Source organism: Fragaria vesca, linkage group LG3 (assembly GCF_000184155.1).
Source record: "Fragaria vesca subsp. vesca linkage group LG3, FraVesHawaii_1.0, whole genome shotgun sequence".
Classification (NCBI taxonomy): Eukaryota; Viridiplantae; Streptophyta; class Magnoliopsida; order Rosales; family Rosaceae; genus Fragaria; species Fragaria vesca.
The window spans coordinates 5,188,316-5,214,931 of NC_020493.1; the positions used below are offsets into that span (position 1 = coordinate 5,188,316).

Consider the following 26,616-nt stretch of genomic DNA (forward strand, 5'->3'; position numbering starts at 1 on the left):
ACTTTAGACAAATATTTTCTATATATATTATATATAGGGGGAGAATATTTTATATATATAATATATAGGGGGAGAATATTTCACAATTCAAATTCATGTCATTTACTATAAGAGCATTTGTCTTTTGGAATTGAGCATATCATGAATCACTTGATTATTTACACTTCGTGGTTCTCACTATAGTCCATTATGGATTTTCAGATAGCTAGAGAATAGTGGGAGCATTGTTTACACTGCTTATTGTTTATTAGTTTTCTAGACTAAATATCTTGAGCTTAAAAGCTTGGCATTCTGCCACTTTTGTTAAAATGAATAAGTTCAGACTTTTGATTACAGTAAGGTTACTGAATTTTATGAGCATTAAGCATGCTATAAGAATTGTGATAAGTGATTTTGCTTATAAAGAAATTATGTATATGTGATATATATATATATCTGCTGCATCATTATGCATGTTAAAGGATCACAGGAAAATTTTCTTTGAAAGTTTGTGTTGAGGTTCTTGCATACAGAACCAAGGAATGGACTGCTTTGCTTAAGTGTTTGATTATCACCATTTTCATCAGGAAACACTTTGGCAATTCTATCATCTCTGATTGGTCATGTATTACATTTAGAGTTGTGTTGGTGGTCTTTAAGTTACTGTGTTCAATGAATGCAATTTTTCTGGAGATCCGGCATTTCTCTTTTGTGATGACAGACTGATGATGTTTGTATCAAACATGTGAAATTTTAATCTCAAGTGCACAAAGGAACAGTGTTATATCTGAACTCAATATGGATTCTTGTTACAGACTCTAATGCTAGTCCAAGTGGGAGAATGTTGGAATGGACTTAGCATGTTGAGTCCTAAGGCATGACAACTTCCATAATATATGCAGAATAAACATTGTGGGATTAAAAGCACATTATCATGATATATTTATCTAAATGAAATGGTTAGATAAGTAATGAGATACAATTAAATTATCTTGTCAAACAAGATAATAGAGATGGACTAATATTATTGTTTTCTAGTGGAACTCAAACTCTTTGATGGACAGAGTTTGAGCTATCCAAAGTGCAGTATATAAGGAGGTCCCTATGCACACTCTAAACTACGCCAATATGAGTCTCTCTCCATCTGAGCTTGGTAACTGAGTGCTGCATAGAAGATCCCTTATCCTCGGAGCTCTCGGTCTACCTACGGTGTATATGATCTTGTATAAGTTGTATCTATATATGTGTTTATCCTTAAGTGTTTTGCTCTTGTGGTTGTAGACAACATCATGCTCTTATCGGATGGCCAAGACAACTACTGTCACAAGCCGATCCAAATGTTGAACAAATTGCCTACTTCGGTACGTTCTAGCGACATGCAACATGAAATCCCAGTCCACACATTTGGATTTGGCAACGACCATGATGCAAACATTATGCATGCTATTTCTGATGCATCAGGGGGAACCTTTTCATACATTGAATCAGTTGGAATGATACAAGATTCCTTTGCTTTGTGCATTGGTGGTCTTCTCAGTGTTGTGGCTCAAGAACTTCGCCTCACAGTAAGGTCAGCATCTTGTGCGGTGAAGATTGTGTCAATACTATCAGGGAGACATGTCAGCCAGATTTCTGATGAGGGCCGGCAAGGTGATGTTGATATTGGAAACATATATGCAGAAGAGGAGAAACAGTTTCTGGTCTACCTATCAGTTCTACCCTCGGCTTCACATGTTAAGATGCCATTGTTAGATGTGACATGCGTGTACAAAAATCTTGCTTCAAATGAGTTGATGCAGGTGCAAGGTGAGAGAGTACATATACTGAGACCTGAGGTTTGTTCCCCTGCATAAAAGGAAGTGTCTTTGGAGGTTGATCGGCAGCGGAACAGGGTTTTGGTGGCTGAAGCTATTGGAGAGGCTAAAGGGTTGGCAGAGATGGGAAATATGGAGGGTGCAAGGGCCATTTTGACTCAACAAAGAGAAACTCTCTTAACAACACCAGCAGCTCAAGCTGGGGATGGTCTCAGCAGTTTGCTTGAAACAGAGCTTAGAGAGATCATGATTAGAATGTCAACCAAGGAGTCGTATGCTCACACTGGGCGTGCTTTTGCTCTCTCAGGAATGAGCTCTCATTTACAACAGAGAGCCACAGCTAGGGGTGACACAGATACATCATGTCTCTCTGCTGGTTTTGGTGCCTCTAGGGCTTTTGGTGGCTCCTCTGGTTTTGGTGCCACAGCTGGTTTTGGTGCTTCTACGGCTTTTGGTTGCCCATCTGCTTTTGGTTTCTCTTCTGGTGGCTCCGCGGCTTATGGTGCTGCTGGTTCTCTATACAGCGCAGGACCAACTTTTGGTGCCTCTGCTACTGCTGGTGGAGGTGGTCTACGGGGTGCCCCCGTGATGTTTGGTGCCCCCGTTGGTGCGTATGAAACACCTGCAATGCTCAGAATGGTAGAAAAATCAAAGAATACAGGCCTCCAACCAAAACAACAGGCTGATACATTTTAGTCTTCTTTTGGTTAATTGTGTTTCTATATTTCTGTTGGTTGTCACCTTTCTTTGTATGCATTGCATGAATCTTTAGTGAAGTTTTTATATTTGATTCTCTACTGCGTTTATTCATTTTTCTTCTCTGTTCCGTTGAAATTTTGGGTCTCCTTGTTGTTACAGTCCAATTTGTTCTTTTTTTACTTGCATTCTTGTTTTTAGTTCTACCAATTACACTCTTTCACTTTACAGAAATGGAAAATTATCCATGTTCATTCCTTGGCCTGGTTTTTACTAGTGAAACGATCAGAGGCATGATGCCCCTTAACACATATTCACATCAATTTCTGCGAAAATTATACAGCGCACTCGGGTGCGCGACGCACCCGGATGCGCTGAATAGGCTCTCCAATTTCTGATCTATACCTAATGTTTTGGAAATTAAAAAAAGAAAAACTAAAATAATATAGCAATATAATAATCTGATTTCATTTCCAGACGTGCTTCCTAAGCTTTGCCAAATAAAGTCTCCTCTGTATTCCAATTCTGTTTGACCGACTTTTCATTTCACTCAAAAAAGCACAGACCTCTTCTCCATCTTCACCTTGCTTGACTCTCATCTCTTGATCCTCAAAGCTCAGACCCTCATCATCTGTAAAAACTCCCTGTTTTGTTGAATCATCGATTTCAGTTGCCTCTGCGTTCGGGAAGCTGAAGCATCAACCTTGCCACTCGGATCCTTCTCCTTCTGTTTTGTAGTCTTTGGTGCGTAAAGACTTTTTTGAATACTCCGAACACCATGTCTTCTCAGTCTGCATCTGATCAAGTGAGTAAAAGTTTTGATCTTTGTTGTGAAAACTGGCATGCAGAACCGATCAAGCAGATTGTGAAGTCCATGGACTATGAATTGTTGTTTTTTGGGGTGGTTGGGTCTGGAATACTTTTATGAGAATATACTATGAATCTTGTAGTTAGGAATATTTCTGTATAAATAGGTTTCTCCCCTTTTCAGTTTATAAATTTGCCTTTTTGACATATTTGGTAGTTTGGAAGTGTGTAATTCTTAATTGCTATAGTGTGTGTGCATAGTTTTATAGTGAAAAGATCATAGATTACCACGGTGTATGCATAATCTGGTTGCCCTTTTTACCATGATAAGATGTTACATAAGAATGATAAGATAGTTTGTGTCATATTCATCATGACTTTTGAGTTGTGAATTTTGAATGAATGTTGTGTCAAGCTGTACTGATGCACAGAAGTTCATCTACGTTGTAGAATCCCTTTTCTCTAATCGAATGCAGTTGATGTTCCGTGCTTGATAAATGATAATGTCTTACCATGTTGCACAAGATATGTTTCTGTCATGTTTATAACGAAATTGTTGACTGATGATCTGGTTGTGTCATGTTGTACTGATGCACATAATCCTTTATTCTTTGTTCTGTTCAAATGTAGCATGCAAAGTTCATTTGCTGATAAAGCATTTTCCTTTTGTGTGATTTAAGAGAGGAAACTGTGCACATATGATTGCACAACATTTTCATTTGTGTTTGATTTAAATTTATTTACATGTGTTGGTGCAGAACAACTGTGGCATCTGTCTGAGTAGCATGGCAGCCCCAAAAGGCCAAGCCATATTCACTGCTCAATGCTCCCACTCCTTCCACTATCCTTGCATTGTCCAGAATGTTCAGCATGGAAATCTTTGTTGCCCCATTTGCCGAGTAATATGGGATAAGCAAAATGTTCCTTTCCAACCAAACTGGACTAGTACTTTTCCCCCTCAACATAACAACTCAGGTGATCCCCCTCACCCATGGGGTGTTAATTTCCCTCAACATAATAACTTGGGTGGGAACTCTCCCAACATCTCATTCTCATTCCAGCCGCGTCAGTCACCCCATCAGACTTATCATCAGTACTCATATCAGCAACCCAGTTGGAACTATCCTTCCTTCCCATTCATGCAGCAACACCAAGCCTTTCCCGAGCCATCTAGCTTCTCTGATGATGAACCTCTTTTGTCCACCTCACCAATGCAATCCAATGACCCCCAGGCTGTAACAATTAAGATTCAGACCGAGTCCTTGGCTATCTCAGCTGCAGAATCTCATCCGCGATATCCTGTTCTTGTCAGCATTTGTGCACCATCTCTTCAAGATACTGATGGCCAGGGGCGTACCCCCATCGACCTTGTGACAGTTTTGGATATAAGTGGCAGCATGTGTGGCCTAAAGCTTGACCTTGTGAAGCGCGCTGTCAAATTTATCATACAAAACTTGGGGCCTTCAGACCGACTTTCAATAGTTACATTTTCAACTACTGCTAGAAGAGTCCTTCCTCTAAGAAGAATGTCTGTTGAAGGCCGTGAAAATGCTGTGCGAGCTGTCAATTCTCTTAGACCAGATAACATGACCAACATTGTGGCAGGACTCGAGATAGGAACTCGGGTCCTTGAAGAACGAAGGGAGAGGAACCCAGTTGCTAGCATCATGCTTTTATCCGATGGCATGGATACTTACTGTCATAGTTCAAGCCAACTCTTGGCCCAATTGCCTGATTCAATTCGCTCTAATTGCATGCAACATGAAATTCCAGTTCACACATTTGGGTTTGGCAGCGACCATGATCCAAATACTATGCATGCTATATCTAATGCATCAGGTGGCACCTTTTCGTTTATCGAATCAGTTGGCATGATTCAAGATTCATTTGCTCTGTGCATTGGTGGTCTGCTCAGTGTTGTGGCTCAGGAAGCTCGCCTAACAGTAAGGTCAGCATCACATGGTGTGAAGATAGTAGCTATTCCATCAGGGAGATATATCAAAACTATATCTGATGAGGACCTGCAAGGTGTTGTTGATGTTGGGAGTCTCTATGCAGAAGAGGAGAAACAATTTCTGGTGTACCTCTTTGTTCCACAATCCTCAACTTCAGATACTAAAACTTCATTGTTAGATGTGTCATGCGTGTACAGGGATCTAGCTTCAAATGAGTTAACCCAGGTGCAAGGTGAGCTAGTTGAGATATTGAGACCTGAGGTTTGTTCCCCTACACATCAAGTAGTCTCTTTGGAGGTTGATCGCCAGCGCAATAGAATCTTGGTCTCTGAAACTATAGCAGAGGCACAAGGGTTGGCAGAGAATGGAAATCTGGAGGCTGCACGGGCCATTTTGACTAAACGAAGAGAATCTCTCTTAACAACACCAGCAGCCCGAGCTGGGGATGGTCTTAGCAATTTGCTTGAAACTGAGCTTCAAGAAGTCATGGATAGAATGGCAACCATGGATTTGTATACACACACCGGGCGCGCTTATGCGCTCTCGGGAATGAGCTCTCATTCACTGCAGAGAGCCACAACTAGGGGTGACACAATTACTTCATGCCTCTCTGCAAGTTTTGGTGCTGCTCAGGCTTCACACTCCACTGTGGGTACCTTTCAGCAGCAGCAGTGTGTCTCTGCAGGTGCCACTCCATTTGGGAGTCCAGCATCATTGCCACGAGGTGGTGCTTATGAAACATCTTCAATGGTTAGAATGGTACAGAAATCAAAGGATCTTGGCACTAGTTATACTAAATGAAGCTTGATATAGATTGCTTCGATCGTGTGCATGCAGTGGTGTGAATATGAATAAAACATCGTTTTATGAAAAAACATATGTTTCCTCTTTTGTATTCTGTACGTAATAATAGTGTACTGATGTTATCTCCGTAATCCGTATTCGATTTTGTATATCATCTCTTACGCTTTCACCGTTTTCTGGTGCAGCTTCAATTGGCTTAATTTGGCTCCATATATAGCAGTTCTATATACTAGTCCAATTTGTCAACCATTTTCTTCTCTCATTGATGTAGAACACATAGGCAAACATGCAATAGGCTTCGTTATAACACTGCTGTTTATCTCAAAAGTCAAGATAGAGAAGGATACACAGGATATACCGCAAGATTACAAACACCTGCAGGCTTATTCTCAGGATTTCTAAGAATTCTCATATAGCCATTTTCACCCCAATCTTTGCCCCATGAATTCTTCAATATCCAATAATCAACTCCTCGTATGGTTGTTCCGTACCCTATAACTGCAGTGACATGACTGAGGGTACTATTCTCACATGAGCCATCTGCATCCCTGAAAAAACCACCACCGTAGTATTGAAATGCTTTGCTCACTGCATGTATGACTATAATGATGGGTCAGTCCCTCCTTAATTGGAGGTTGAAATTCATGTGGTGTTTACTGCATGAGGAAAGCATTTGTTGCTGTAGCCTTGGTGACCCATTCAATGAAAACAAGGCTGTTGCTATAGGAATAGCAAAGTGGGTGCAGTATATTTTGAAAGGTAAGAAACAAAGCTATAAGCTTAGAGTGGTGGTGGCAGCAATCTTTGAAGATGGAGGAAGACAAACATTTATGAGCATGAAGACATCGAGCATGAATCATGGAAGAAACTTGACTTTTCTTCCCTTGCATGTTACGTATGGAATGCATGGCTTGTGCATAAACCATTTGCCTATATAAAGGCATGAAAGCTTGCAGCAAAACAACCCAAGGCAGAGTCACAAACAAAATAGAGAGAGTTTGCGATAGTTGTAGTGTGATCCTCACTTGAGTGATTAGTGAGAAGAAAATTCCTCTTGAGAGAGAGAGGTGTGTTACCACTTTAGTTAGTCTAGTGTGAGTGTTTCTTGTAATCCTATTATTTAGTATAGTGGAAGAAAGTATTACTGCTGCCCCGAGGACGTAGGCATATTGCCGAACCTCGTTAAATATTATGTCTTCTTTTTGTTACTATTTCCGCAAATCACACGAGGGGTGGGAAAGTCAGATCCTGGGATAACTAATTATCTGTCGGCCTTGTATTAGGCAGCCACTTCTTTCCCAACATATAACCGGTTGATTGTACACAACGTTAGCTAGAGCCTTTTCATCATTGGGCGGCACAGTGCTAAAAGCATGTATCCCTAATTCAGGAGATGATTCTAGTGAGGAATCACATTGTTTCTCAATACCCTGATATGGATACCTGTTTTCAATAACCAGTCCTTTTGCGGCTACATATGCTAGGGCATCGGATGGCAACCCACCGGTGCAGCCATGGGTGCCGAAGCTTTTACTACAGTCTATAAGTTGTTGCACAGATAGGTTCATAAACTTATTATCTGTAATATATGGGGCAATCCCTTCCAACGCTGTTACTGTTGCAAAAGCCCAGCTGCTAACTACAAACAGAATACAAATGATTTATATGTGTTTTGGCCACACTAGTAAGTCTGGGCGTGCAAAGTCTCTTTTAGTTGTTGTGGGCGTGCCACCGCGAGGACGTGGAATGTAATGGTTGTAGTAACGGGGTGCGCTTAGCCTTCTGCTTCTAATCAAGCGACTGAGGATGGAGAGAGCACCAACTCCACCGCAGGGTTCTTCAGATTCGCCTTGCGTACTGGGCAAGGACTTAAAGTAGTCCGCCTGAGCGTCACAATATCGATACTCGATGTAGGATCGAGCAGAGCTTCAATTGGGAAGGAGAGGAAAAAAGAAAGAGAAAGCTCCGGAGAGCGTACGGGGAAACGGAAGGAAAGCTCCGGGGAGCGTCTGAGGTTCAACTAGGTCGAGAATTGTATTGTATTTTGTAGAGTTGAGTTGTTGTATTGTTTGTTGTGTGCTTAGAGAGTCTGCTCGAACTTCTTTATATAGAATTACTTAGGGCCACAGGTATTGGCCCAAAGCATGTCAAAGACTTGTAGGAGTCTTCAACGATAAACGTGGCGTAGGCGATGTAAATCACTTCGTGGAGACCTAAAGGCCTTCTAAGTTTATCCTGTTAGATGTGCATACGTATCATGTATACATGATTAAGGAACAGAACCAACCCCTTCCTATGCAAGCAACACATGCACGTGTTGTCCTTCAAGCCAAGCATGGATAATTGTCCCCTTCTTCAATTGAAATACTATAACTCTGGACGTGTATGCAAAACAGATATGCACAGCTTGCATGTATATCTCCTTAATCAACTAGAATTAGGAGTGATCATATGCTTCACGTTTGGATATGCTTCACATGACTATTGGATAACTATTGCATGGGATAAGAACCCTTGCCATGCACGTACTATAGTCATATGCTTTATCCAATTAAAGACAAGATGACGACGTTCTCTCCAATCAAGCATGCGGTGGCGAAGTATGAAGCCCGACTTTCTTGCATGCGAAATCCAATCGTGTGGAGTCCATCTCACATGCAACCTCTTTGCATGCTAATCATCTATGTGATATCGTCTATGCGGGCTATAAGCTCAAAGATATCTCCCTCCAATAATTAAACATGCATGCATTCGTGGGAGACTTTGAAAGCCTACTGTACGTGCACCACTAGATATAATCAAGGGCAAGATGATAATATCTCAAGTCGAGCGCGAAAATGCTTGTCGAGTCAGGATGCCGTCGAGATGCTTTCAAGTCGTAGCGAGATTCCATCAAGATGTCGTCGAGATACTTATGTAATTAAAGGACCACAAGCCATGCACGTGCTCTTGTATATACAAGTTGGGGTACGATGCTAAGTCGGGGCGAGGTGTTCCCCCAGCAATTAAACACCTCTTGTACGCAAAGTCTGTTATGCGGAGTCCGTTCGTACGCGGACTGTCCAGCTCGCATGACTTCCTAGCGGGTCATCACTTGTAAACCCATTATTCCGGGCTCGCCTGTATGACGTGGACCATAAATTTAACTAATATTCACATAGACAATTACTGTCCAGTAAAATATTAATTTAGGTGTAAACAATATGTAATATACATAGGTACAAAAGCATGCATGTAAATTAAAGCTTTGAGAAGTCCTTACCACATTCTCCCTGATTCTTCACGTTGGTGACAACTCCATCCCTCCTCCAGTCCACAGTTGCATCAGAGAGATCCTCATCTTTTATACTTTGGTACTTGAAAAATGAGCTCGAGGTTGTGGTGGTGTTGGGAATGTGGAACGAGCCACGATATCGGGAGCGAAATTCTTCATCAGTTAAATCACCAAATGAATTGATGCGTTGGGTGAAATTCTCTGCCCCTCTGCTGTTGAATATATTGATATTCTTAAGGTTGTTCCGGAATATGGCGAAACGTTCTTCCTTCTCTGAGCTGTTCGAGTAAACACGTTGGTACTTTGCCATCCATTGCTCAAATTTTTGGGAGATATTCATGGGACTAGTTGGTTCACCAGACAGTAATTCGCTGGAGGACGCTTCGCATATTGTCAAAACCCCTAGCAAGGTGATACATAATACTATTATTTCTAATGGTTTCTTTGGAAGGAGGCTTGTGGTGATCATAGTCATCAGACAAACCAAAGAGAACGAGGCTTTGTTGTGTGAACAATTCATCATCTGGCTAAATAGAGAATGCGAAGGTTGAAATCAAGGAAAAAGAAGGAAAATTTGGTAGTTTATTAAAATATATCTTTCAGAATCGAGATATATAAATTTTGTCTTACTTCCTTTTTGTATTTTTCCTGAAATCACGAGTAAAATTTGGTAGAATAAATTTTATCTCTTGATTGTGGTAAAATAGATTTGGGATCATGGAGATTTGCACCAATCAATAAACAAATCCTATAGTAATCTTTCAGATCCAAAGAGCGTATACGATCAATTTGTGAAACGAAAGGTCGATCGAATCCCTTACTCTCATATATATAAAACCCTAGCTCATTGTATAAATCCCTTACTCGATCTCGTATAAAACCCTAGCTCCCATACTCGTCTCTTTTCTCGGGCAATAACTTGTTCCACCAAAAATCACAATGCATAATCCTCTCTATCTCCTTGTACTGTTTGCTCTTCTCCTCATTGGTGGTAATACTCAACCTATAAATTTAGATGGCCCGGACACAGGCGGTTATCAGCGGATTCCAAACCCTGCCACTGATCCTGATGTAAAAGAGATTGTGGAATTCGCCATCTCGGAAATCAACTTCCAAAGCTTGAAGAACTTGGTCCTCACCGGCATAGTCCGGGCGGAGCTGCAAATGGTAGAGGGACTCAACTATCATCTTGTGATTGAAGTCAGGGGCCCTGAACGTCATAACACCACTGAGGAGTACGAGTTTACTGTCTTTACTAGATATTGGGATAAGATTCAAGTATTGAAGAAATGGAGATTATGTCTCTATGGATGCTAGGCTGCTTGAAACTGGTGTAAGTTGCCGGTGTGAGCTCGAGGATGCCATTGATCGATTTCCTTTTTGTGTCTTTATTTTGATTTATCTAGCTAGAAATTAAGGCTAATACTTTTCATATATATGTATTTGATATTTGTCCACTCCACTCGCATCTACAACAAAAAATGAAAACAAGTCTTATGAGTTATTAACAAAAACAACCTAGTGGGTAATTTTCTTTTAGGAATTACGAACCAAAAATGATGTTTTCAGAAATGCTATACTAACCGCCTGTGTATCGACTTGCTAAACTCTTGTCCAGTACTTATTAGGTGTTGAGGCTGAGTTCTGAAATTTGATGTCCCTATCTTCTGAAACGCTAAACCTGGACATGTATAATCACATATATGGTATACATTCGTAGAATTCAACAGCGAGACGGAATTACTAAACGTTTTCTATGCAACCAGTCTCGATCAGCTATGGTTGACAGTGGAGGGAGGGACTTCAGATTATACTCCGGTGGTACTGGCCGGTGTCTTCTCTGGAGAATGTGGAACGTCCTGGACCATGGTGTGAGGATGGCACATCAAATATTGGTTAGTGAAAAATAATTCATGGGGAGAGCAGTGGGAGAGGGTGGCTACATGAGAATCGAATCCGCAGAGGGGTTGGTGCTCCACAAGGTCTTTGTGGTTTTGCTATGAAACACTTTATATCCGATTGTTTATATAACTGCTAATTATGTACAAGGCTGGATCAACTGGTTATGTACTTTTGCTAATCTCTTTGAACCAGCTACCTATCCCCTCGTTTCACTGTTTCATAGTAAAGGTTACAGTAGCTCCTCTCATAGTTTGATGCATGAAGGGTAAAAACCTAAAATAGTACATGAACTATTGCGAAAGGTCCTTTTTGGTACCTACGATTTTTTTTGTACTTGAAATAGTATCTCAAGTATTGCTTTGTTACCTGATATGCTACCTTCGTTAATTTTTCCGTTAAATTCGCTTATGTGACATATATTTGGATAGGGTAAATACCCAAAAAGGTAGCTAATCTATTATGAAAGACAATTTTTGGTGCCTATAAACTTTTTTACTCCAAATAAAAATTCTAAATTAGTTTTATGTAAATTAAACTCATAAACATATTATTATTAGTATTTTATCCATAAATATTTTCTTACATAAAAATAGATCAACAAGTTTATTCTATTTATAAATTAAGAAAGTCAAATATGTAGTAACGACGTAATATATTTATAATTATTTATAAGCAAATTGCTCATAAGAGAAATAATATAAATATATATATATAAATATTATGTTTATAAAGAAAAATATAATATATTTATGAATTATAGTGATAATATGTTTATTATGTTTACGGTTTCCCTATCAATCATATATAATTAGATATTGGGGTGTCATTTAAGGTAAAAAAAAAAATACAGGTATCGAAAAATTCATTTCGCAATAGCTTATGTACCATTTTGGGTATTTTGGGTATTTATACCATTTAAATATATGTCACGTAGGCGAACTTAACGGAAAAACTAATGGATATATCATATCAGGTAACGAAGCAATACTTGAGGTACCATATTTCAAGTAAAAAAAATTTGTAAGTACCAAAAAATACCTTTCGCAATAGTTCATGTACTATTTTAGGTTTTTACTCTTTTGATGAATGTGTAAATCAAATTGCTACTATCACTGTTTGATTTACAAGAATTATTCACAGGGAAAAAACAAAATGCATAAAGTCATGGAATAGATAGGCACCCAAATCACGCATGCAATCTCTGATTGTGTCACGTATAAAGACGCAAAGAGACAACACTGGGGAAAAAAAGCATTACTCGTTTGGTCAAAGAAGAGATCCATGGATATGGACTTGTAGTTTCCTCAAAAAATGAGACATTGTGAAGATTTAGTTTCAGTCACAGGAAGTAGCTGGCGATTTTCATGAGCTAAAATGAGCAATGAAACTGAAAGAGATGGAAGATACAATTAAGCCCTACTACCATTTATAAACATAACAAGTAGAAGATGTGATCTTCCAGTTCCGAAATTAGTACAAGAAAATCCATTTACTAAACAGATTTGATGATCAACAAACCACCAAGCATTACCCTCGAGGATAAGCAGCTTTTATCAATGGTGGATATATCTTCCCCCGAAATAGCATAAACGAGTTCTGATGCTCCTGAGCTGCTGGCCGAAGATGGTCTTCTCAAGCGATGCATATACGCAACTGCAACTCCGAGGACATGGAGACAACGACAATGGAGTGAATGGACTATCTCCAGAACTCCTAAGTTACCCAGAATAAATAGTTAGTAATACTAGATGGGATACTCTTACAACTACATACCGATGATGATCACTGCAAATTATGGTAAAAAGTCAAGCTTTTTTGCCATGTATGGATGATTAAGTTAAGTGGAGAGTAGAGGCAATTAACAGCAGTCAGGTTTGACGAAGTTGCTTATCTCCTCCATTAGACGACAGAAATGCTTATTGTTAGGCAGGAAGTAGAACCCAATTGTCGCCTCCTTGAGGAAAACGAGCTTCACCTCCTGCCCTGAAATCCTGAGCCCTTCAACATAAGCCAATTGCCAATCTTGCATAAGGTCCAAACCAGCCACAACAACAAGACTTTTGGGGAACTTGAGCCCTTGAATCCCCTTATCTCTGGGGCCAAATGTGTTACATGCAGGGTGGTCTCTATCTTCTCCTTCAGGTAGAAATGCTCGCCAGTACCAATCACGGTCTTGAACAGTTACAAAGTACTTCCCATCTAGTTTAACCTCAGATTCAGTCCTCATTTGGCCACCAAACATTGGATGAACAAGAATGTTCCCCAAAACCTCAACTTCAGCCTCAGCTGCCCTCACAGCAACATGGTGTACAATGTTGCCACCAGAACTATCTCCAGCCAAGTAGACATAAACCTTAGAATCCTTCCCACTCTGCAGCCATGTTCTTGACTTAACCCACTTGAGAGCTGCACAGCCATCTTCATAAGCACAAGGATAGCGATGTTCAGGTGATCTGCGGTAGTCTACAGACACCGCAGCAGCCTTGCAGGTTTTCACAAGGCGGCGGCAGAAAGTGTCGTAGATAGCACTGTTGGCCGAGGAGTGAGTGAAGCTTCCACCATGGAAGAAGATTATGACAGGCACAATCTCAGTGGTACTCAAGGGTTTCTCAAGATTCGCAATGTCCCATTGAGCATAGTTTGCCGGGGCCATTTGGTAAACCCGGTTGAGTAGGCCGGTGCTTCTGTCGACATGATCAAAGGAGAAGACACCGTCAACTGGGATGGTGTTTGCAGGGACTTTGCGGTCAAGGAACTCCGCCAGCTCACGGTTGAATGTTCCGTCAGAGCGGCGGAGGAGATTGTAGGAAAGCTTGAAATTGGAGATGAGTACCCATGTATTGAGTGGAACAACTCTCTGGAGAAATGAAAACAGATTAGATGGGTTAGAGGGAACAACTTTTGAAAGGGGTACTTCTTTAGATTGGTTATACAGTATTCTCATATGCATATAGAAAAAACACAAACATACAGGAAAGAGCTTACAAGTGTAAAACCCCAAACAAGGCCAGCAGAGGAATTTGAGACAAAAAGCAAAAAAGAAGATACAAGGCCTAAATTAGCATCCAATGCCCCTCAAATTTCAGTGAAAATCTACAAAACTTTATACCAAATGGGAACTCAAACTTATCAAAACCTTGCAATTTCCTGAACAAGAAAATTTGGAGCGAACAAGGAAGAAAAAAGAAAGAGGCATCAAAACCCAACTCACCCAAGATAATTACCATGATAATCTAGGCACGAAAGTAAGAGTAATAAAAATGCATGAATAAGAATTCAAACCCCTCCACCCAAACCAAAGGAGAAGAAGAAATCAAGCTCAGCCTTTATCCCAAAATGATGCAAACCCAATAAGGCAAAACCATAGAATTTGAACAAAATTAGGATAATCCCATGAGGCAAATCATTCTATTCATTCCAGAAAACCAAACAAGAGGGAAGGACTAAAACTGATCAAGGGTGGTAAAACACCTTGGATTCATTGAGGTTGTCTTCGTTACTACCAGTCATGACACCTCTCTTCTTTTCTTTCTCAGTTTCTCTCAGCAAAGCAAACTCAACACGACAGAACAGAAGAAAAAAGCTTTTTACAACCGAACTATGATCCAGAGCAAGACACCCACTTTATAGGTCATAATAGGTGGGTAGAAGGGGTTAACGGGTTTTGTCTGGGGAAAGGGTAAAAAACCAAAGGACTAGTCCTCTTTTTGGATTCGTCGTTTTGGGTCAACTGAACAGGGAAGAAGAAGGGGAGGGACGCTTGGGTTAAAACAAGGCTAGAATGACAACCGACGGAAAAAATAAAGACATGATGTGTTTATCTCCTACTTGTAACGTGCAAATAGTTGTGGGTTTTCTGTTATGAACTTTGTTTTTTTTTTATTTATTATTTTTTTTTTTTAAGAAGATGTTATGAACTTGTGTTTTTTTTTGGGTAATATGTGAGTCGGAAGTGAGTGACAATTAGCGTGCGGAAAGTTATTCAACGTTTTCTTTGTTCTGTCTTATTCTTACCGGTGTGGATTATGAGGTCTGAAATTTTCAATTTGTTGAAAACTCTTGTGATGAATTGTTTTTAACAATGGATTATTGTCAGGTAATTATTATCGCTTGTCGTTGTCTATATGTTCAGGGGGTAGACGTTTTTGCCACTCCATATTGATTTTTTTTTCTTGGATAGTAGTTGTGCGTCATTGGTTAAATTGCTAGTCATATGTAGTTTTTCTCATGTCACATTTATCAGCGCATTTAATTAGTTACAAATAATTATATATATACAGTTTGGATCAAAGGCGTCCGTCTGCACGGCTTTAAAGTGCGGACGTCCCTCCGTTCTCCACCATCCGGCACTGACGACGGCGCGCCTCCACCCGAGCGGACACCAGAGGCGTTCCCGATCACTTTCTTTCCTCGGCGAGTCCGCCGAATTTCAGTTTTCCGGCGAGATCAATCTTGTCTTAAGTTTTGGGTGGAGGTTGCTGCCCAGACCTTCAAATCGATCTCACCAGGAAGAGAAAGTGATCGGGGACGCCGCTGGTGTCCGCTCAGGTGGAGGTGCGCCGTTGTCTGAGCCGTCCGGTGGAAAACGAAGGGAACGTCCGCACTTTAAGGGCTGTGTGGACGTCCTCTTTGGAATGGCTCCGTGTGTGTGTGTGTGTATTGTACGACATAATATTTTTAGTTTCTATTGTGATACTAAATATCAGTGTAATATTTGTTCTTATTTTTTTTGTCACGTAACCAATGTGTTTGGTAGCTATTTTTTTTCAAGAGTGTGGAGGCGCCAGTGCTTCTTCTACTTGATATTATTCTATGTTGAGAACTGCATTGTGCCTATTGGTTAAATTGCTCATGTCAAATTAATTGACGCACTTGTTCAATTACTGTAATGATATGTAATAGATTACGTAACATTTTTCTTTTATGTCACAATAACAAACTGATGATAAGGGATCGTCTAAAAATGTGAAGATCAATTGTAACCAAAAAAAAAAAGTGAAGATCAATGTTTTCTAAGACAGTTATGAAGGCGTAATGCCTCATTTGTAAACAAACTATTGCTTGATCTTAAAATTTATTTGAATAAAGGTTTGATGATTTAGATTTCATGGACAAGACTTTGATTTGATTATCGTTGGTCTGTCAATAAATTTTGAATTATATTATGAGGCATTGAATTTATTCAATTTCTATTTACTGAAAATAAATACATAGTTCGGAATAGCACTATAAAGATGCAAAACAATGCAATGCATCCAACAAATAAATGAAAAATTATTAGAATGAAAAACATATCATTCTACCTAAATTGAAATATTCTAAAGAATATAAGTTATATTTTTCGAATTATATACAATCTCATATACTTGTTAGGAAGGTATCGAGGAGAAATCGAGCTAATAGTGGGATTACCCACACTATTTTAAGAATACTAGGTAATTATTTATCGAATTAATGTCTTAAAATTGCGATTTTTTTTTTTTTGTAAACATGTACATGAAGCCTTTCATACCAAAAAGAAAAATGGTAATTACAACATAACCTGCCCGCAAGGGCCGAGAGAATGAAACCATGCTAGATAGCTCGAAAGCAACCTAAATGAAACTACTATGAAGTTTAACCAAAATAAAGCAAACACCAAAGCTAAAACATAACCAAAGTTGAGCAAAAACAACAGGGATGAGCATGCCCTAAACATGTAAAAAACAAACATCCCAGAACCATCTTACGCAGAGGAGGTTACCCCGAGATCCTCCACAACCATCATACCCAGAACTGGTGAGGCCTCCGAACTCGCTCCTAATTGCGATGTGACTACGATGATTTGATAAACATCATAATAAAAGGCAATGCACTACCCGATTTATGTTGCCTAATGACACAGTAATTAATGTCACACGTGTTGTATGCATCACGAGATAAACAAACCTTGTTAAAAGTTTAAGAAAAATTCTTGTCAACTGTAATCATATGAAAACCGACTATGAGAATAAAATAGAATTACCTCAAATAAATGTGAAAATAAACACATTTTAAAATGGACATCCCTACTTTTGAGCTGGGGCATATCTACTTCGTGGGCTGCATAGGCTGCAACCTAGACAAAAATCTGAAATTTATACCAGTATGTATGCATCCTGTAATCAATTGCTTGGCTGCTCAGTTGGTTTAGCGAATGACATAGTATTATTTGCCCCGCGCCCCCCCCCCCCCCCCCAAATGACATGGGTTTCATTCGTGTCTTTCCCTTTCTCCTGTTTCTGTTATTTTCTTCCTTGTTTTCTTTTGAACTTTTGTTTACAAAAGATATCTCGTTTGATTCCTGCTTTCCATTTCTCTTGTTTCTACATTTTTTCCTAGTTATTTTTAACTGTTGTTTTCAAAAGAAAAATTCATTTAAGGGGAGTAAATTAGCCTAGACTAAATCTCAATCTTAGATCTGTCACTGCTTTTGAGTGAATAATTAGATGAGACAAAAGTCTGCCGCACGCAAGGTGGCAAGACCGACTCTGACCGCTAGACAAGGGCCGGTGCTAGCTTTGTTTTCTAAAGCATCTGGTGCAACCTCCCTCCTAGTACGCCTCATTGATCAGTTCAAGACACATTACTCGTTTTGCAAAGCCTGTCCTTTAACAAAACAGGATCGAGACCTCCTTATGCTGAAGATATAAGCTAAAACATTTCATTCGTACAAAATATACAACGTGATTATTGTAGGCTTATCTATCCAGAATTACAGACCATAAAAATATTTTATAGTTCTATTAAATGTTTCGACACAATGCTTTGAATTATTGAGACGAGTTTGAAGATGAGAATCACAATACCGTTCCCCGTTAGTACCCGATTCCTAGTGCTGGTATTCAATGCAGCCCCGCCCCGGTAGAAATTATTGCCATCCCTATCTCGTCTAGACTTTTTCCGTCAAAACCCGGGTTCGAAAAAGTACCAACATGCCCACGGCCCTCAAAGGCTCAAATCACGAGCCTACGAACGACGAAGACACGCTGTTTGTCCGCTAGCTGAAAAAGGAGGCGCGTGACGACACGTCTTTTGTCAGAGCCTGTGGCCCAAGCATAACAACCCCAAAACAAACAAAAAAATTAACAGAAAATTAAATTCTAACGCGGGCCTTTGAATTTTGTCGCATTATCGGGAAACCTGTAATTCCGATACGATGAACTCTGGGGTACCGTGATAGCCATTGAAGCTCGACACGTGGCTCCCGTGCTAGGCTCTTTCCTCTGGGCCTGGGGTGTCATTGATTAGATATTCCTAGGGGACATTTGATGGGGGGGGGGGGGGGCAGGCAGGGAGATCTGGGCCGTTGGATTTGGGGTTGTAGGACAGCAGGGGAAAGCTTTTTAAGGACAAAAGGAGGAGGGAAGTGAAGTGATGGGTACACTGTGGAGAGAAGCACATTGGCAGGGAAACCTCTTTGCCGTTGGTTTTCTAAGATTCTTGGGATAGTCATAATTGTTGTGTGGAAAATAGTTGGCCTCTTTTTACCTAACACGCTTCTTCATTTACCAAAAGATTTGTGTCAAATGTGTTTTCCTGTAATTCTGTAAATGGTTATGAAATTTGAATCATATTTGGTGAAAATGGCTATTTCTCGGATGAATTCATAGTGAATTACATGATTATATGATTAATAATACCACATTATTGAAGTATTTAAAGTTTTATAGTTTCTAATTTGTACCTTACATTACATAAAAGTTGAGGTTCTCGTTATGTTTGTTATATTCGAGTATTCAACTAACAGGTAGGCAATAGTCTGATCGGACTCGAAGTTCCTTTCATACATGAAATTGTTGTATGCTTCAATGCTTCATATCGAACGAAATTATGCATATTGACTAAACTTCTAAATATAAGCATACAATAGAGAAATGCTAAAAACAATAGGTTACAAATTTAATGATCTTACACAATTTACAACACTTATTATATAAACTTAAGATATGAAATGGACATAAGCATTGTCTCTTTTTTGAAACTTGTAAATTTAGTATGTACCACGTAAACTTGAGTTAAGTAATGAATACTACCCTAATTTTATTATGTGATGGGTTTATTCTTGAGTTAACTTTCACACTCTCACTTGTTTTTATTATTCATAGACAGTCTCTCCTATTTGTTCATTACTTTAATTGATTTTGTTTACAAACTACCTAATCCACTGCTTTAAATATCTCTACTACTATAAAGCCAGGCTCTCAAAAGCTTCACTAAATTATGAACTTCCGTAGTTACCCTTAATGAATCAACTAATACAAATAAAAAATCAGAGTTGTTATAATAAATAAAAAATCAAAATCAAAACAAATTAAATAAATAAATAATCATACAAACTACTGATTAGTAAGACGAATAACTGTATAATACGGTAAACTTAATTAACTGCTCACACTTATCTTTATTTGCACGGGTAAAAAACTAATAGATATAAAAGGGTGTGTGTCAATAGAAATCAAAACAAAATGGTAGAATATGTAGTTTGTAAACAATATGGAATTAAAAAAATAAAAAGAGGTGTGTGAATAAAAAAATAAAATAAAGTGTGTCAATAACACCACTCTAAAATTAAATTTGAGTAAAAAGTTTAGTAAAAAACGAGAATAATATTTACTGCTTCTATGAATGCATGGCAGCATGGAGTTGTCGTATTTGAGAGGTGGCCAAGCACGTGCCACACCACCACCAGGTCCACCACTCAAACAAAACTGCCAAACACAATGCCGTCATTGCCGTGCGCACCCTGTATTCGTTCACTTTTGAATTTTCCCGGCTTTTCTTTCTTATTAGAATAACAAATTAAACGAGACCAAGATAGTCCAATACTGTAACTAAAGTTTTTTTTTTTTTTTTTTCTCTTCGATGAGATATCGATAACGAAAGTGAAAATTTATCCCACTGAAGATCCACAACAGTGGCTTACGTCTCACCAAGTCACCAACAGTGGCTTATTATAACAATACATTTAGGACTATTTCACCCATTACCCTTTGATGTACTGTGGAAGAGAAAATAAAGGCACCCTTGTCAAACTTTGGTGTCATAAAGCCCACTTATGCTTAAGGGTGGCTATTGGTCAGGCCCCATCGGGGAACTTTGTAGTAGTGTACCAAACGAGTCAACGTAGTTTCTACGCAACCGGTTTCAGCTGTACAGGTTATGTACTCATGGAGCAGTTATCTACAAAAGAAAATAAGATTATTTGATTTATCTCACTTTAAGTGGAGCAGTTCAAGTGAAACATCTTCTATTTTCTGATCCTCCGTGCATCTGCACGGGTGAAAAACTAATACTTATGAAAGCAAGAGATACATGACCATGCCAATTATATATCCTCGTTATGAAAGCAAGCAAAGCAACAACAGCAAACTAGGAACAATTCAATATACAAAAGATTAATGCATGTTCCCCAGCTTTATTTCAGAAAAGAAAAAATGTTACACAACTAGTTAAATTACAAGTCAAATATTTGGCCAAATTAAAGAAAATATAAATCAACTCACATCATCACCTGCCTTATGAGACATTGATACTCTACGTTTTATTTTGAGAAGCACGTACCATGTACATATATACTTTAGCTCAAATCATTTAAAAGAAACACAAAGCAAATTAAGAACAAATTGAACAATGCATTGATGCAATATATGAAACGATCACAAAGGAGAGGCTACTATCGCCCGCCGTCATAAGGCTTCATCATTTGGGATTGATTCTGCATACTCTGGTCGTAATCTATGCTGGTTATGACCTCATCTTCATCACCTCTAACATCAACATTGTAAGCATTTGAAGGTGACGGAGCAAGCAAGTAGTCGGTCTCTTTCGGGGAGGAGTCAGGCTTTCCCCCTGGGTGCTTTGCCATAACTGCCAATATTGCCTCTAGCTCTATCGCTACTTCTTTCATGGTAGGCCTATCCCCTCCTTTCAAACTCAAACATCTTTTGGCGAGATGGGCAACTTGTTCAGCTATTTCAAAGCTTCCCTCTTTGATAATCTCAAGATCAAGAATCTGATCCAAGTTGTTATCTTCCAGCGACATCAGAAAAGAGTTCGCTAGGTTTCTCTCTGCCTCAGGCTTCTGGTGAGAAATTGCCACCTGACTCGTTATGAGCTCCACAAGAACAACACCGAAACTATAGACGTCACTCTTCTCCGTCAGTGTGTGTGATTGAAGATATTCAGGGTCCAAGTACCCTAGCGTCCCTTGCACTAAAGTAGACAATTGGTTTTGATCTTCGGGAACCAATTTCGAAGCTCCAAAATCGGATACTTTGGCTGTGAAATTCTCATCTAGTAGAATGTTCGTTGCCTTCACATCTCGGTGCACAATTTGCATGGAAGTGGAGTAGTGCAAGTATGCTAGGGATCCTGCTGTTTCTGCTGCTATCTTCATTCGTAACGCAAAGGAAAGAGGTCCCTTGCCATTCTTCTTATGAATGTGCTCATAAAGTGTGCCATTGCTGACGAACTCGTACACTAACAGAGGCGTTTTGGTCTCCAAACAACAACCTAAGAGTCTCACTACATTTCTATGGTTGATTTGAGAGAGAACAACCACCTCGTTGATAAACTGGTCGCTTTGGGTCGTGGGAGCATCAATCTTTGACATCTTTATGGCAACCTCCTTGTTATCTGGCAATGTTCCCTTGTACACAAATCCGTAGCCTCCTTCTCCAATCTTTTCAGTGTCATCAAAGTTGTTCGTTGCCTTCTTGAGCTCTCCTATAGTAAAGATTTTGGCTGCTTGATGCCCTTCGTAGGTCTGCAATTTTTGTTGTAACAATAAGCCACCATTGTCTTTGTAGTACTTCTCCTTGAGCTGCTTGAACTTTCTTCTCTTTAGTCCGCAGTATATCCAAAATGTTAAGAGCAATACCCCTACGAAGCTCAGAGTGACACCTACACACAAATTCAATTAGCTGAAAAACTCAATTTGCTTATGAAGACTTTTTTTCGCAACGGAATTGTTAAACGAAAAAAAAACGAAGACTTTTTTTTGCAAAGGAATTAAGATCGTTTCAGATCATAGGTAGCTTGTACAGTAGAACATACCCAAAACAACTTTCAGGGACTTGTTCTTTGATATAGACGGGTTCGGTATGCAACCCTTAGGGCTTTCGTTTCTGAAAGTCAAACCTTTGTTACATGAACAAGTGTAGCCTCCAACTGTATTTGTGCACGTTCCATTGTTGCAGGGGTTTGTTGGAGCTATGCACTCATCAGTATCTGATAAATTCAAGATAAATTAGATAACCAATTTTAGCCGCGAAATTGAATGCTATATATAACATTTGAAAAGCAAATTGTTTGTTTTAGCTAGGAAGGGGTGTTCAAACAGGTTTTTTGTTGTAGGTGCTATGTTGTTTTTTTTTGTTTTGTTTTTTTTATCAGTAATCGAAAAAAAAAAAAATTGTTTGTTTTAGTTTTCCAACATATTACATTTGTTTGGGGTCGTCTACAGCACCTTAGTATATATATACTATACACTAATTTTACAACTTATTGAACTAAGTTTACAATTGAATGAACTTAATTTACAACATTGACAAAAATTTATAACATCAATTTTATATATCTACATATAATTAAACCAAGTTACCACATCGACAACTATTTGTTCATAAACCTTGAAAAATGTCGTATATGAAGTAATTGCAACTAAAAGGGCTAGAACTACAAGTACCTAAACAATAACTATATTTACCATAATGAAAGCATTTTTGTTGTTAGATTTGTAAATGATAATATTATATACATGAAGGTACCGTAAAATATTCTCCTTTTTTTATATGATAAAAATAAACTAAAATAAAATATTCCCATTTGTTTTTCACAATTTTAAATAATAAAATGATTAATTAGTTAATGTTTTTAGGCAGAGTTCTTGTATATATGGGAATCCAATTACTTACAATTGACATCATTAAAATAAGTTATATTTATATTCTATTATAGTAAGAAGAAAGAACCCCTTATCAGTGATAGATAAGGATGACGCACCTTGGCAACCATCTGGGAGATATGGATTCCCTTCGTAGCCTTGCTTGCACTTGCAATAATAACCAGTCGGTTTAGTGTTGATGTCGATGGTCCGGTTGACACACTCGCTATGCGCCTTGCAAGCATAATCCGGCCTCTTTTGAGCTTGAGCACATGACCCGTCCGCGATTTCCCAGTCAAGAATCATAGGAAGCATTTCAGTGTCGTCGAGTTGTTGAAAACTTGTAGTCGGGTTAAATGTGAACTTGCCTTCTTCCACAATGAAAGCGTAGCTGCACGGGTTGAAGTTCCATACGTAGGTATGGTTGTAGTAGCTGTTCAACTCGATAGTACGATTCTTGAGTCCGTTAGGGACTGAAGTTGTGCAACATCCAATGCCAGAGCATAACTCGTTACCAGCAGCAGTAGTAGTATTGTCAAGACTGTCACTTATGGACATGCACCCGGCTACGTACCTAGAATGATCATTCGGGTAATGACGGTACCCTGTAAATATGGCATATGTGTCATAGCCAACGGCGACGAACCTGTTTCTGGTACCAGAGATGGTAAACGGAGGATTAACCCAGAGAAGTGGGGAATTCCTCATGGCTTCCGTTTGATATCCCTGTTGGTCGTAACAATCGTTGGCTATGTAAGCCAGAATTTGCATCTCACCTTCGAGCACGGATATGTTAGTAGTAATAATACCTTCCCCCCAGAGTAGTGTTGGAGGTTGGGTGGATTCGTTACAGGTGAGGTTGAACCGAGGTTCAAGGTAACAACCGTCGCCTATGCCGAACGGATAGGGAACAGTGAGATTGCCACAGTGGCCAGAGCATCCAGGCAGGGCTTGAGGAGGCGGGAGGGCTTCGTTGGCTACTGCTACTGCAGCTATGGCCACCACTACCAATGAGATCAGCTGCGAAATGAGCATTCTCCGGTGTAAGACCATTGTGCTACTCGCTTAATTCGTTTTGATCGAGTGTTTTAGATGATAAGTGCTAGAGAGCTCGGTCGACTTAATTTATATGCAGTTGGAAGGAATCGAAGACCAGCCGGGTACTATCTTGGGGAGTTGGGGAGGCTTATTGTGAACGACTTGATCGACTTGCCTTCACAGTTCACACGTACAGGTCATTGTGGAATAATTGCAACGACGTCCACTCTATATTAAGTTAAGGTGGTTCTTTTTAATTATTTCCGGGTAGTTAGGTTGGAAAAATGCAATTTGCACACACAAAAAAAACAAAAACTTGATTGGTATTTTAATTAGGTAATTAACTAACTGTTATTGACCAAGACTATTTCATATGCCTGGTCTTTATTAATTGGAGTCTAATTATTTTGGCAGAGCTTATGCACGACTGCATGTGAAGTAAACGTTAATTTATGGTCTTTTATAAATTAGTGCGTTTATACGTACTAATTTATGCATGAGCACTTCATCAGCTCATCGATCAAAGTGAAAATACTCATTTGGTACTAATTTTGACCCCTCAAAATCCATGCATATAAAACACTCATCTTTATAATTGAAAGAAACAACAATGAAAAATATAAGTCGATCTAGGTGTATGAAGATGCTTGTATCAGCTCACTTTCAGTGTCTTAAATCATAAATAATTAAGGATTAATGATACAGATAAAATCATATTATAAACACTATACTGATTACGTGTACATTACTGTACTTGGAAAAGTCATGGAAACTCCTATGATTTACAGCCAATCGACATATTGACGATATCCATTTTCTTCTAATCTAACACAATAGTGTCTCAAAAATATCATTCCAAGAACGTTCACACAATCTTAGCAAAGAAAAATTTTACATACACACCTTAAATAACTTAATACACATCACTTTCTTAATACATCACTTATTTAATTTCTTATTCGGATATTTTACTAAATACACAACCCAAAATACCTAAAATACCCTTAATCTAAAAATCCATGAAATATCATATTATGTGACTATATTAACACTATTATTATTGTATAATTAGTATATATTTATATAAATTAACATTTTATAGATGTTCATATCTATTACTTGTGTTAGTTCTTGAGAAATTCTTACAAATTCATTGTTCATTTCAAATCAATTCTTAAACATGAAAATGATAACCAAGATGAAAAAAACATATATGAATAGTGTGTTTAGATGAAAATGAAAATATATGAAATATAACGAAATAGGTGTTCATATGCATAACAATTACATCGTTTGACACTTTAACACTCCAAACTTGGAAATTATGAATCTTTATGGAGAAAAAAGAAATTAATTGATTATCCAAATTTCCTTGCAATTTTTTTGTTTACTTTAATAGTTTCCCTAAATAAGTTCTCGATCTTAAAAATTTAATTTGTTCTAATTCACTTTTTAAGTTTCCAAAAATAAGTTTTCATTTTTAATATTTTAATTTGGTTTATATTTCACATTATTAGTTTCGAAATATAAGTTTGTTTTTAATATTTAAATTGTATTACACATACCTCTTTTAGTCATTTAATATACCAATCAAATCTGATTTGAAATATCAAATAATAGGGATGTGTATTAAATTATTTGGGATGTGTATTTAAAATTTCTCTAAAAATGGTTAAAACAGATGAAAATTAAAAAATTTAGAGGGTAAATTTTCAAAATTTAGAGAATGAGCATTTAAATGAAGTTTTTTTTTTTTTTTGATGCTACAACAACTTAAATGAAGTTAACTTCAAGAAGGTAAAATGAATTTTGGGAATCTTTATCCATTTATTGCATAAATTATAAATTATGGGCTGGGAAACCTTCCGCACCTCCCTTCCGTACGGGCTTTATGATTTCTATAGAAACAGTTTCCTAGGCTCCAAGTTTGTGGATAGAAAGGTATTCAAGGCCCAGTGGCACTATCTAAGATTCCGTGCAGCTATCGATCCTCAAGTATACCAGAGATCAGGCATGCTCCTTTTTATGTAGTTTCTACTTCAACGAGGCAAAATTGAATAATTGCAGTATCACCAACTTTACAAAGCCTATGAAGAAATACATGCAACACTCTTCTCCAAAGCATTTTTTGGATCAATTGGGCAAGGCTTGGACATGGGTAGAAGGTCCCCTTTAAGTCTAGACCAACGCTGATAGTTGCGAGGCTGCGTAGGGAAGAAAACCAATGTATTACAAAATGAGGTACTAGAGAATATTTGCTAAAATTCCAGGGACTGCGTGACTCATGATTCATGAAAAGGTAACGGCTAATTTAAACTATGGATGCAAATATTTAAACTAGCCAATGACTTAATCATTATGTTGCATGGAATCGGAAGCGGAAGCGTGGAAGCGAAACATTTGGAAACGCGGAAGCGTTTTTTTCAAAATACTTGGAAGTGG

General features: G+C 38.5%; 5 protein-coding genes across 6 annotated transcripts; 2 read left to right on the forward strand and 3 right to left on the reverse strand.

Annotated features, from left to right (window-relative positions):
• The first annotated feature begins 1,355 nt into the window (after positions 1–1,355).
• On the forward strand, positions 1,356–2,489 carry LOC101293571. The gene is made up of 2 exons (XM_004295418.1): positions 1,356–1,778; positions 1,836–2,489. Exons 1-2 carry the CDS (start codon positions 1,356–1,358, stop codon positions 2,487–2,489), a joined length of 1,077 nt encoding a protein of 358 aa, XP_004295466.1.
• A 572-nt stretch (positions 2,490–3,061) lies between these two features.
• On the forward strand, positions 3,062–6,208 carry LOC101292672. 2 transcript variants are annotated; one of them, XM_004293638.1, is made up of 2 exons: positions 3,062–3,294; positions 4,055–6,208. In XM_004293638.1, exons 1-2 carry the CDS (start codon positions 3,268–3,270, stop codon positions 6,050–6,052), a joined length of 2,025 nt encoding a protein of 674 aa, XP_004293686.1. In that variant the 5' UTR covers positions 3,062–3,267; the 3' UTR covers positions 6,053–6,208. The 2 variants fall into 2 exon arrangements, with proteins under 2 accessions (XP_004293686.1, XP_004293687.1); XM_004293639.1 differs by having other exon boundaries at positions 3,141–3,233.
• Positions 6,209–6,383: 175 nt separating this feature from the next.
• Positions 6,384–9,639, reverse strand: LOC101293865 (ananain-like). Its single transcript, XM_004295419.1, has 3 exons — positions 9,318–9,639; positions 7,499–7,694; positions 6,384–6,603 (listed from the first exon to the last, which is right to left on the reverse strand). Exons 1-3 carry the CDS (start codon positions 9,637–9,639, stop codon positions 6,384–6,386), a joined length of 738 nt encoding a protein of 245 aa, XP_004295467.1.
• A 3,109-nt stretch (positions 9,640–12,748) lies between these two features.
• On the reverse strand, positions 12,749–14,769 carry LOC101298580 (gibberellin receptor GID1B-like). The gene is made up of 2 exons (XM_004293658.1): positions 14,703–14,769; positions 12,749–14,088 (listed from the first exon to the last, which is right to left on the reverse strand). Exons 1-2 carry the CDS (start codon positions 14,739–14,741, stop codon positions 13,090–13,092), a joined length of 1,038 nt encoding a protein of 345 aa, XP_004293706.1. The 5' UTR covers positions 14,742–14,769; the 3' UTR covers positions 12,749–13,089.
• A 6,002-nt stretch (positions 14,770–20,771) lies between these two features.
• On the reverse strand, positions 20,772–24,189 carry LOC101294158 (wall-associated receptor kinase 2-like). The gene is made up of 3 exons (XM_004295420.1): positions 23,256–24,189; positions 22,308–22,481; positions 20,772–22,154 (listed from the first exon to the last, which is right to left on the reverse strand). Exons 1-3 carry the CDS (start codon positions 24,187–24,189, stop codon positions 20,926–20,928), a joined length of 2,337 nt encoding a protein of 778 aa, XP_004295468.1. The 3' UTR covers positions 20,772–20,925.
• Positions 24,190–26,616: the final 2,427 nt, after the last annotated feature.

Excerpts from the sequence above, each read along its gene's own strand:
- LOC101293571 (XM_004295418.1), top strand. The coding sequence starts at position 1,356 with ATGCAACATGAAATCCCAGTCCACACATTTGGATTTGGCAACGACCAT. Across the intron at positions 1,779-1,835 it reads CTTCAAATGAGTTGATGCAG|GAAGTGTCTTTGGAGGTTGA; the intron begins GTGCAAGGTGAG and ends CCTGCATAAAAG.
- LOC101292672 (XM_004293638.1), top strand. The coding sequence starts at position 3,268 with ATGTCTTCTCAGTCTGCATCTGATCAA. Across the intron at positions 3,295-4,054 it reads CTCAGTCTGCATCTGATCAA|AACAACTGTGGCATCTGTCT; the intron begins GTGAGTAAAAGT and ends GTGTTGGTGCAG.
- LOC101293865 (XM_004295419.1), bottom strand. The coding sequence starts at position 9,639 with ATGGCAAAGTACCAACGTGTTTACTCGAACAGCTCAGAGAAGGAAGAA. Across the intron at positions 7,695-9,317 it reads GAAGAATCAGGGAGAATGTG|TTAGCAGCTGGGCTTTTGCA; the intron begins GTAAGGACTTCT and ends TTCTGTTTGTAG. Across the intron at positions 6,604-7,498 it reads GGACTGGTTATTGAAAACAG|GGATGCAGATGGCTCATGTG; the intron begins GTATCCATATCA and ends TGGTTTTTTCAG.
- LOC101298580 (XM_004293658.1), bottom strand. The coding sequence starts at position 14,741 with ATGACTGGTAGTAACGAAGACAACCTCAATGAATCCAAG. Across the intron at positions 14,089-14,702 it reads ACAACCTCAATGAATCCAAG|AGAGTTGTTCCACTCAATAC; the intron begins GTGTTTTACCAC and ends TCATTTCTCCAG.
- LOC101294158 (XM_004295420.1), bottom strand. The coding sequence starts at position 24,189 with ATGGTCTTACACCGGAGAATGCTCATTTCGCAGCTGATCTCATTGGTA. Across the intron at positions 22,482-23,255 it reads TCTCCCAGATGGTTGCCAAG|ATACTGATGAGTGCATAGCT; the intron begins GTGCGTCATCCT and ends TGAATTTATCAG. Across the intron at positions 22,155-22,307 it reads GTCCCTGAAAGTTGTTTTGG|GTGTCACTCTGAGCTTCGTA; the intron begins GTATGTTCTACT and ends ATTTGTGTGTAG.